The sequence below is a fragment of the Primulina tabacum genome, chromosome 9, assembly GCF_025594145.1.
Source record: "Primulina tabacum isolate GXHZ01 chromosome 9, ASM2559414v2, whole genome shotgun sequence".
In the NCBI taxonomy this organism is placed as follows: domain Eukaryota; kingdom Viridiplantae; phylum Streptophyta; class Magnoliopsida; order Lamiales; family Gesneriaceae; genus Primulina; species Primulina tabacum.
Window position 1 is genome coordinate 17,338,997 of NC_134558.1, and position 9,696 is coordinate 17,348,692.

The 9,696-nt window shown below is 35.5% G+C and overlaps 1 protein-coding gene across 5 annotated transcripts; it reads left to right on the forward strand.

Annotated features, from left to right (window-relative positions):
- Positions 1-474: 474 nt before the first annotated feature.
- On the forward strand, positions 475-9,071 carry LOC142554933 (cullin-1-like). 5 transcript variants are annotated; one of them, XM_075665533.1, is made up of 21 exons: positions 475-717; positions 805-897; positions 1,528-1,727; positions 1,825-1,924; positions 3,810-3,995; positions 4,212-4,259; positions 4,342-4,545; positions 4,749-4,826; positions 4,973-5,062; positions 5,152-5,232; positions 5,658-5,720; positions 6,579-6,614; positions 6,688-6,774; positions 6,871-7,020; positions 7,112-7,167; positions 7,257-7,377; positions 7,468-7,629; positions 7,718-7,861; positions 7,957-8,175; positions 8,319-8,486; positions 8,582-9,071. In XM_075665533.1, exons 3-21 carry the CDS (start codon positions 1,588-1,590, stop codon positions 8,681-8,683), a joined length of 2,235 nt encoding a protein of 744 aa, XP_075521648.1. In that variant the 5' UTR covers positions 475-717; positions 805-897; positions 1,528-1,587; the 3' UTR covers positions 8,684-9,071. The 5 variants fall into 5 exon arrangements, with proteins under 5 accessions (XP_075521648.1, XP_075521647.1, XP_075521646.1 ...); XM_075665532.1 differs by lacking the exon at positions 805-897 and having other exon boundaries at positions 1,525-1,727; XM_075665531.1 differs by lacking the exon at positions 805-897.
- The last annotated feature ends 625 nt before the right edge of the window (positions 9,072-9,696 follow it).

Consider the following 9,696-nt stretch of genomic DNA (forward strand, 5'->3'; position numbering starts at 1 on the left):
TCATCGTGCCATAACTTCTCGGGCCATAGTTTGGCCTAACATCTCAAAATGCCGAACATTCATTCCCTTTGACCTCCTTGGTCTTTGATGTATGAATTTTCGGTTTTGGATTTGACATTTAATTTCGGGTCTCACAATTATATTAAACATTGAATTATCAACTTAACTAGTCTGTTATTAGGTTGAGTGCGACGGGCCGAATAACTAAACTTAATTCATTCCGACTATTATAATTCCAATTCTAATATATATATATATCATATCATTACCTCGAAATAATTACCAGAAAGAGAAAATAATTTAATTATAAAGTTAGGTTTATAATAATGTTTAGAAAAATTAAAATATGTGAAGATGGCCCATCAAAGATGCTTTTGAAGATTTAATTAATAATAATATCCCCAATTATGTTAAAAAAATAATAATAATAATATCCCAATGTATATTAAAGGACAACATAGTAAAAGAGAGGCCCAGCTAATAGAGTGAAAAAGGGGAAATAAAAATAGAAAAAATCTAGAGATTCACAATTCACCCAAATTTCTCTCAGGTAGGCGTATGCATACATTAGCAATATTGTTGCGCTGTGCTTGATTATTTTGGGGGGGTGGGTGGGTGTGTGTGTTGGATTTTTTGCTGCGCGTGAATTCGCTGTCGGTATGCTCCATCGGCGACGAATTTCTGGTGTTTTGTTTGGTTGTTGATCGTGATTTCGAGGTACTTCAGTATTTATTTAGTTTGAAATTGATTTTTGGATTTATTTTTTGGGCTTTTACGATGTTCTTTGTTTCTGCTGATTCTTAGGGTTTTATTTGTTCGAATTACTGTTTGTTGGTTGAAGTAGGGTTGTGTTGGGTCATTGATGGTGATAAATTCTTAGCCTATGTCAAATTTTAGGTAATAGTAGAGCCTTTTTCTTGCCCTTATGTCATTTGTGATCCCATGAATGATTTCGATTCTGACATATGGACACTTGTTTGGGAAATATTTTAGCTAATTTAAATCACACTTTCTTGTGAAATTCTTTTTTAATAAAAAAAAATTATTAGTCGCATTATCGAGCAGTGTGAATATATGATTCCAGAGTATGGTGATATATTGTGATCGGAAATAGAGTTGATATCATGTTGAGGTTCTGGATCATGTTGGTTGGTTTTGTCTATTCATGTTTTGAAACAATGATTCTACTCTCTGTTTCATGATTTTAGTGCAATGCCAAGCCACTTTTTGACGGTATTTGTTTGGGTTATTTGTTCTACTTCTACGTGCAATTATTACGCCTAGGTTTTTTTTATTGAAAGCATTTTTGCTGAAATCAGTTGCTGTAAAAATTTAATATATTGGCACTTTAATACGAAATTGAACTATATTATGCGATTAGGTTCAATCCTTTCGATGAGGATCACTTTTCATGAAATTTTACTGTTTGCAAATTTCTGCTTATTCTTCTCCCAAGTAGAGAGTCTTCACGATCATCAGATTGCTGTCTTTCTATTGATTTTTTTTTTATCATTTTATTCATAGCAGGTTTTGGATTAGAATTATTGAGCTTGTCGGCATAGTGTTGATATTGAGTTATTGTCCAAGATGACTATGAACCAGCGGAACACCATTGACTTAGAACAAGGATGGGACTTTATGCAAAAAGGGATTACAAAACTGAAAAATATTCTTGAAGGATTGCCTGAGCCACAATTCAGCTCAGAGGACTACATGATGCTCTATACGTAGTACTTTAATACTTATTATAATTAAACTGTGATTTTTTAGGCGATTGCTAACTTGTCAGGTGTTCATAATTTACTTTTTAATTTCCTTGAACAGGACAATTTATAACATGTGTACGCAGAAGCCTCCGCATGACTATTCTCAGCAGCTGTATGACAAGTACAGGGAGTCTTTTGAAGAATATATCACATCAACGGTAAGGATGAATTCAGATCATGATGAGGAACTATATTACGAGCATTAATATGGAAGTGTAAATTCATGTTTTGGGTACTGATTATGAATATTGTGATTACTTTAATCATTCCAGATGGTTTCTCTTCCCTCTGTGTTTATGCTTGAATCGGTATGCGTTTGCAGAATGATCTCCAATTTCAATTATTGTCAACAGCTGAAACGAAGTGTTCTAGGGAATTAAATGTTAGTACCTTTTATAGGCCTCAATTCAGATCAGACCTTCAGGGTGCAGTTGTCCCAAACATTGTATCTTGGCAGATAGTGAGAGGAAGGAAAATACTTTCCCTGCTTCTATTATAGCTTACCTTTTTAGCTCCACGGGATGACGAAGCAAGTAATTGGTTTCTAGTCTTTGTTCAGATCCCGTGGACTACACAAGCATTGATAACTTAGGTTTGCATTGAGTTATGTGACAATCATTTTAGAAAATAATATAAATAGATATTTTGGCAAGTGGTTCATAGTATTTCAGAAGCACTTCCAGGAGTACGAGGTTGATTTTATCTATTCAGGGAGTCTTTTGAAGAATATATTACATCAACGGTAAGGATGAATTCAGATCATGATGAGGAACTATATTACGAGCATTAACATGGAAGTGTAAATTCATGTTTTGGGTACTGATTATGAATATCGTGATTACTTTAATCATTCCAGATGGTTTCTCTTCCCTCTGTGTTTATGCTTGAATCGGTATGCGTTTGCAGAATGATCTCCAATTTCAATTAATGTCAACAGCTGAAACGAAGTGTTCTAGGGATTTAAATGTTAGTACCTTTTATAGGCCTCAATTCAGATCAGACCTTCAGGGTGCAGTTGTCCCAAACATTGTATCTTGGCAGATAGTGAGAGGAAGGAAAATACTTTCCCTGCTTCTATTATAGCTTACCTTTTTAGCTCCACGGGATGACGAAGCAAGTAATTGGTTTCTAGTCTTTGTTCAGATCCCGTGGACTACACAAGCATTGATAACTTAGGTTTGCATTGAGTTATGTGACAATCATTTTAGAAAATAATATAAATAGATATTTTGGCAAGTGGTTCATAGTATTTCAGAAGCACTTCCAGGAGTACGAGGTTGATTTTATCTATTCAGGGAGTCTTTTGAAGAATATATTACATCAACGGTAAGGATGATTCCGATCATGATGAGGAACTATATTACGAGCATTAACATGGAAGTGTAAATTCATGTTTTGGGTACTGATTATGAATATCGTGATTACTTTAATCATTCCAGATGGTTTCGCTTCCCTCTGTGTTTATGCTTGAATCGGTATGCATTTGCAGAATGATCTCCAATTTCAATTTATGTAAACAGCTAAAACGAAGTGTTCTAGGGAATTAAATGTTAGTACCTTTTATAGGCCTCAATCCAGATCAGACCTTCAGGGTGGAGTTGTCCCAAACATTATATCTTGACACATAATGAGAGGAAGGAAAATACTTTCCCTGCTTCTATTATAGCTTACCTTTTTAGCTCCACGGGATGTATGAAGCAAGTAATTGGTTTCTAGTCTTTGTTCAGATCCCGTGGACTACGCAAGCATTGATAACTTAGGTTTGCATTGAGTTATGTGACAATCATTTTAGAAAATAATCTAAATAGATATTTTGGCAAGTGGTATTTCAGAAGCACTTCCAGGAGTACGAGGTTGATTTTATCTATAAAGGCACCTGCTGAATTTAAGCTTTGAGGGCAGTTAACTAGAAAATGAACTTCAAGCACATTTAACCACAATCCATTTTACCATGGCTTGTTTATCCTCCTAAGTTTCTAGAATATAGTCTTCATTTGACCATGTCTTTGCTTTAACATTGGCTTTTTTTTTTTGCCTTTTTAGGTATTGCCTTCTTTGAGAGAGAAGCATGACAAATTCATGTTGAGGGAACTTGTGAATAGGTGGTTAAATCATAAAATTATGGTACGGTGGCTTTCACGATTCTTTTACTACCTTGACCGGTACTTCATAGCAAGAAGGTCACTCCCGGCGCTTAAAGAAGTGGGCCTGACATGTTTCCGTGATCTGGTAACTTTTGGCTTCAATATCTTAAATCTGGTTATATCATCTCTTGATTTTCTTATCTGTAATTGTGACTCTTTTGCTTTAAGTGAAAACAAACTTTGAGCTGATTTTTCCCACATATTCTAGTTTTCTATTCATTTTCCCCGGCTTTGTTTCATCCTTTTGTTTCATCGTTTTCCCTTAGTTTTTGATTATTCACAATTGGGCTTATGGTGTCAGGTGTACCAAGAGGTAAATGGGAAAGTAAGAGATGCTGTTATATCTCTGGTATGTTTGTGTGTTTTTTAGTGCATTTTTAATATCTATCTACATGTTATTTTGAGGTTTATATACAATTCTTTTTTACCAGATTGATCAAGAACGGGAAGGAGAGCAAATTGATCGAGCTTTATTAAAGAATGTATTAGATATTTTTGTAGAAATTGGAATGGGACAGATGGATCAGTATGAGAATGATTTTGAAGCAGCAATGCTGAATTCCACTGCAGCTTACTATTCTCGAAAGGCTTCCAATTGGATCTTAGATGATTCATGTCCAGACTATATGTTGAAAGTAAAATTTACTTTTGATTCAGAGTTCTCTAGTCCTTTTGACTTGAAAGAAAACAAAACTCTCAGATACATTGCATGCATAATCGAAGCTTGCTCAAACTAGTTGGGATTTGCTAAGAAAAACTGTTAGCATTATTGGGAAACGAGGTGTCCCTAACCAAACTATTTTTATATTTAATTTTTATTAATTGTTTTGAAATGTAGGCGGAGGAGTGTCTGAAGCGAGAGAAGGATAGAGTTTCTCATTACCTTCATTCAAGTAGTGAGACAAAGTTGCTTGAGGTTTGTTCTTGCTCTTGACTAATCAGTTTTCGAAGCGGGTGTATGGATGATGTGTTTGATTCCAAGCATGATGGTGTGTTCGTAATGTTTATGATTAATTTTAGTGAGATCTTTTCTGACTCAATTTAACCTAATTCTCTTGATAGAAAGTACAACATGAGCTATTGTCTGTGTATGCCACCCAACTGCTTGAGAAGGAGCACTCAGGTTGTCATGCGCTATTGAGGGATGACAAGGTACTTGCAATATGATCTCTATACAATTTTGAATGTTATATTTTTTTCCCATTCTTTGTTGCTCAATCCTAGCATTTTGAATCCATTAGGTGGAGGATTTATCTAGGATGTATAGACTCTTCTCAAAAATTCCTCGAGGCTTGGACCCTGTTGCTAATATATTTAAGCAGGTGAGCTAATATTGAGTTCTTAACGTGGAACGTAAATTAATATGTAATTTCATGCTACCCATATGTTGACTGTTATGATCCCGAACTGAAATTGTATTGCAACTTGAATGAAAAATGTTTCCCAGAGATATACTCTGTTACAAAACCCTAGCTAATTGCTAGTATTTCTCTAGCCTAAGCCAGTCACACACACAAAAGGAAAATAACCAAATGCCTAACTCTATTCTACTTACTCCTGTTATATTTCCCTTGCCCCTCCCCCAAGTCATTCCCTCTAAAATTCCTTTCATAACTAGATAAAATTTTTGGCCCATTTTTTTAATCCCTTGATATTATTACCATCATGTCTAATTAGTTCCATTAGACACAAGTTCCCAACATTTACCAAGTTATTTGTAGTTTAACGTATAATTTCACAATTACAGCATGTTACTGCAGAAGGGACAGCTTTGGTTAAACAAGCTGAAGATGCTGCAAGCAACAAGAAGGTTTGTTCTTTGGTCCTTTTAACCTAGTGTTTGTTTTATTCGATTAATTAATAGAATGTAAATGCGGTGTTTAATGTGTTGTTAAAGGCTTGAAGTTTCCGATTTTCTGTACTTTAGTCGAATAAAATATATTTGATGGAATATGGATATGAATAGTTATTGAACAAATGGATCAATCTCATTCATTTATTGTCGTATGTGTCAACTGTCAACTAACATTATGGGAAGTGAAGAGTGATAACATAATGATGCATTCAACATCGTGGTTCCAGACTTGGGCCTGAATTGTAATAGTGTGTGTCCTGCTATGGCTGTGACGATCATATAAAGCCATACATTTAGTTATTTTCTGTGCGAGATTTGTAATTGCATGCATAATTATGGGTTTTATTCAGTGTTCAGGAAGAGAAGCAGCATCTGTTGCAAAACAAATGTTTAATAAACAAGAAAAAGATTATCAAAATTACAATGCTGTGTTTATTCTCATGAACTAGTTAAAAGTGGAATCATTTCATGCTGAATAATTTAGAAGCTTGTTTTTCTTAAAATCTCGTGTCAATTTTTCAAGGACAATCTTCATTCTCATATTCTCATTTATTTCAAAGCTTATCGTAGAATATTCAGGCTTATTACTTTTTGGAGAACAAATGCGTGAAAAGTCTTTGAGGGCATGTAATCTATTATTTGGTTTAGAATTATTCTATCCATGCATTCTTCACACCGGGAAATCCACGAGGAAGTTTTTTTGTTCCTTTTGATTGGTTACTCATTCATGTATCCCTTAAAATATGTTTTTGGTTAACTTTCAAATACTTTTTTGCATAAATACTTGAATCTTTGTCTAACCGTCTGTTACAGGCAGAAAAGAAAGATGTCGTTGGATTACAGGAACAGGTAAATATTTATGAATTCTCATGATTTTTCATTATGAATCAAATTCTGAAAGTAACCTATGTTTGGTACTCAGGTTTTTGTCAGAAAAGTAATCGAGCTCCACGATAAATTCATGGCATATGTGAATGACTGTTTTCTGAATCACTCTCTTTTCCACAAGGTTAGAATTTATAACTGATTCATTACCTTTTTTATCATGCTTTTGAAGAGGTTCTAGACAGTTATACTTTTCCCATTTTTTGTCCATCCATTCTAGGCTCTTAAAGAGGCTTTCGAGGTTTTCTGCAATAAGGGTGTTGCTGGAAGTTCCAGTGCTGAACTCCTTGCCACATTCTGTGACAACATACTTAAAAAGGGAGGTAGTGAAAAATTGAGCGATGAAGCAATCGAAGATACATTGGAGAAGGTGAGTATCATGTACATTATGCTTTAAGTTTAACAACTGTATTTTATGAAGTATGTTGAAAGCTGTGATTGAGGCTCTTAATAATCTGCAGGTGGTAAAATTACTTGCTTATATCAGCGATAAAGATTTATTTGCTGAATTTTATAGGTGAGTTCCGCAGATTAACAGTTTCTTGGTGTACTTACTGTGCTTTACGATGATTTACATTTTTATTCTTTATATGCTACTGCCAACAGGAAGAAGCTTGCTCGGCGTCTGTTATTTGATAAAAGTGCTAATGACGAGCATGAAAGAAGTATCCTGACAAAATTGAAACAGCAATGTGGTGGGCAATTTACATCAAAAATGGAGGGGATGGTGAGCTGGCACATTACTAGTCTTAAATTATGAAGCAGAATTCATTTATCAGGACATTGCTTAAGTTTCCTTCCTTTGGAACAAAATTAGGTCACGGATCTGACACTAGCCAGGGAAAATCAAGCCAGCTTTGAGGAATATCTCAGCAACAATTCAAATGCCGGTCCAGGGATTGACTTAACAGTGACTGTCCTAACTACTGGTTTTTGGCCAAGTTACAAGTCCTTTGATCTAAACCTTCCGGCTGAGATGGTATGGTTGTGTTGAATGATATTGTGTTTGTCTTGGAAATTGTCTTGTTGCTTACTTCTTTTAATCATCAAATTGTCTTTTTTGCTAGGTCAAGTGCGTTGAAGTGTTTAGGGAGTTCTACCAGACAAAAACAAAGCACAGAAAACTTACGTGGATATATTCTTTGGGTACTTGCAACATAAATGGCAAATTCGAACCAAAAACAATAGAGCTTATTGTGACGACATACCAGGTAACTTGGCAATACATAGTGATACCTTGTTTATGTGTGTCATCGTTTCTGCAACTGATAATGTTAATGATTAAAACTGCAATTCCTTTTTCCAGGCTGCTGCCTTGCTGTTGTTCAATGCTTCGGAGAGATTGAGTTATCAGGAAATCATGACTCAGTTAAACCTATCAGACGATGATGTTGTTAGGCTCCTTCATTCACTTTCATGTGCTAAGTATAAGATTCTGAACAAAGAGCCAAACACCAAAACTATTTCTCCCACCGACGTTTTTGAGTTTAATTCAAAATTCACGGACAAAATGAGAAGAATCAAGGTACTCTACGTACTCTCCTGTTTTAGGGAAAGAGATTACCGACTGAATGAGAATAAAAGGCTGGAAAAACTAGTTTTCAATTGTAAAAGGTGTGGGGTGTGGATGGTTACATTAATCTGTTGCTAACTTGCATGTGAACTCAGATACCTCTCCCTCCAGTGGATGAGAAGAAAAAAGTAGTTGAAGATGTTGACAAAGATAGACGGTATGCAATTGATGCCTCAATTGTGCGAATCATGAAGAGTAGGAAAGTCTTAGGATATCAACAGTTGGTAATGGATTGCGTTGAACAATTGGGCCGAATGTTCAAGGTAGCATTGACTGTTTGAATATATTTCTATTTTGTTTATATTTATTATACATATGGTAAGATAACATATTATATCTTTAATTTTGCACTCTGCAGCCTGATGTTAAAGCAATCAAGAAGAGGATTGAAGATTTAATCACTCGTGACTATCTGGAAAGGGACAAGGATAATCCTAACTTGTTCAAATACTTGGCATGATTCTAGCCAGCTGGTGTTCGAATATCTATCTCTATTGCTGCAAGAGGATGCAAAAAATTGTGCAAGCCTCGGGCCTGTCAAGCTCAAACCTATGAAATTGGCCTAATATCGTGGCAACTTTTGGGATGATTTATTGGATGCAGGGGCTTGGGAATTCCTCGGCGTTTTACTCGAAATGTTCCTTGCTGATAATGATGTGTTGTTGATAGTTACGAGTGTATAAGTCACTTATGCGAATGCATACTGGCTTTTTTCGTGAGTAAATGTAATGATTTAGTAAATTCAGTCTCAAGTCTGCAGTTGTGTGTTATTTCCTGCTTTCTTTTTGTCTTAAGAAACAGCATCTATTGATATTTTGTGCTATATGATATTAGTTGTTGATGCTGCATGACTTCTGATTGCTCAATCTTCCTCAAGCTTACATCTTCTATGCGAATTCTGAACCAACTTATATTCGATATCCCATTCCATTCTGTAATTTCACTTCCTAAAAAAAGGTATTTTTTATGAAGTGCTTCTCCTAAAAAAAGGTGTAAAAAAAGGTTTTTACTTCTTTTCTTGGGTTCAACTCTCCAAGATTCTTGTAATCTTGGAAGTACTTGAGATTTGTAAGTTAAGGAAGTCTTAAATTTGATTAATAGGTCCCTCTTGTGATATGCGTAAACCGAGTCATGGTTTAGTGGTGCTTACAAATCTCTTGCCCTTCTGGAACCTGAAAGTTCAATTCTTTGAAAGATAGTAATGGAAGATGGCAAACAAAAATTCCCTTAGATTATGCGACTCCTTGGTGGGGTCTCAATGGGTCAAGAGCACATTTTGTCTTTTGTTTTCTTATGATAGAATGGCCTCCAACCGTATGGATCCACCTTAAGTGAGGAAATTGGGTAATGACTTCTTGTCATCAGCCAGGATTCTAAATGGCTGTCTAGACGGTAAGCTGTCTTCGACAGTCTCGTCTTTGTCTAAAGTGGTCCATGGCTATCGACGGGCGAGCAGACGGTGGAGGCGGACGA

Coding starts and splice junctions, on each gene's coding strand:
- LOC142554933 (XM_075665533.1), top strand. CDS start 1,588: ATGACTATGAACCAGCGGAACACCATTGACTTAGAACAAGGATGGGAC. Junction 6,615..6,687: donor TCGTTGGATTACAGGAACAG/GTAAATATTTAT, acceptor TTTGGTACTCAG/GTTTTTGTCAGAAAAGTAAT. Junction 7,168..7,256: donor TTATTTGCTGAATTTTATAG/GTGAGTTCCGCA, acceptor TACTGCCAACAG/GAAGAAGCTTGCTCGGCGTC.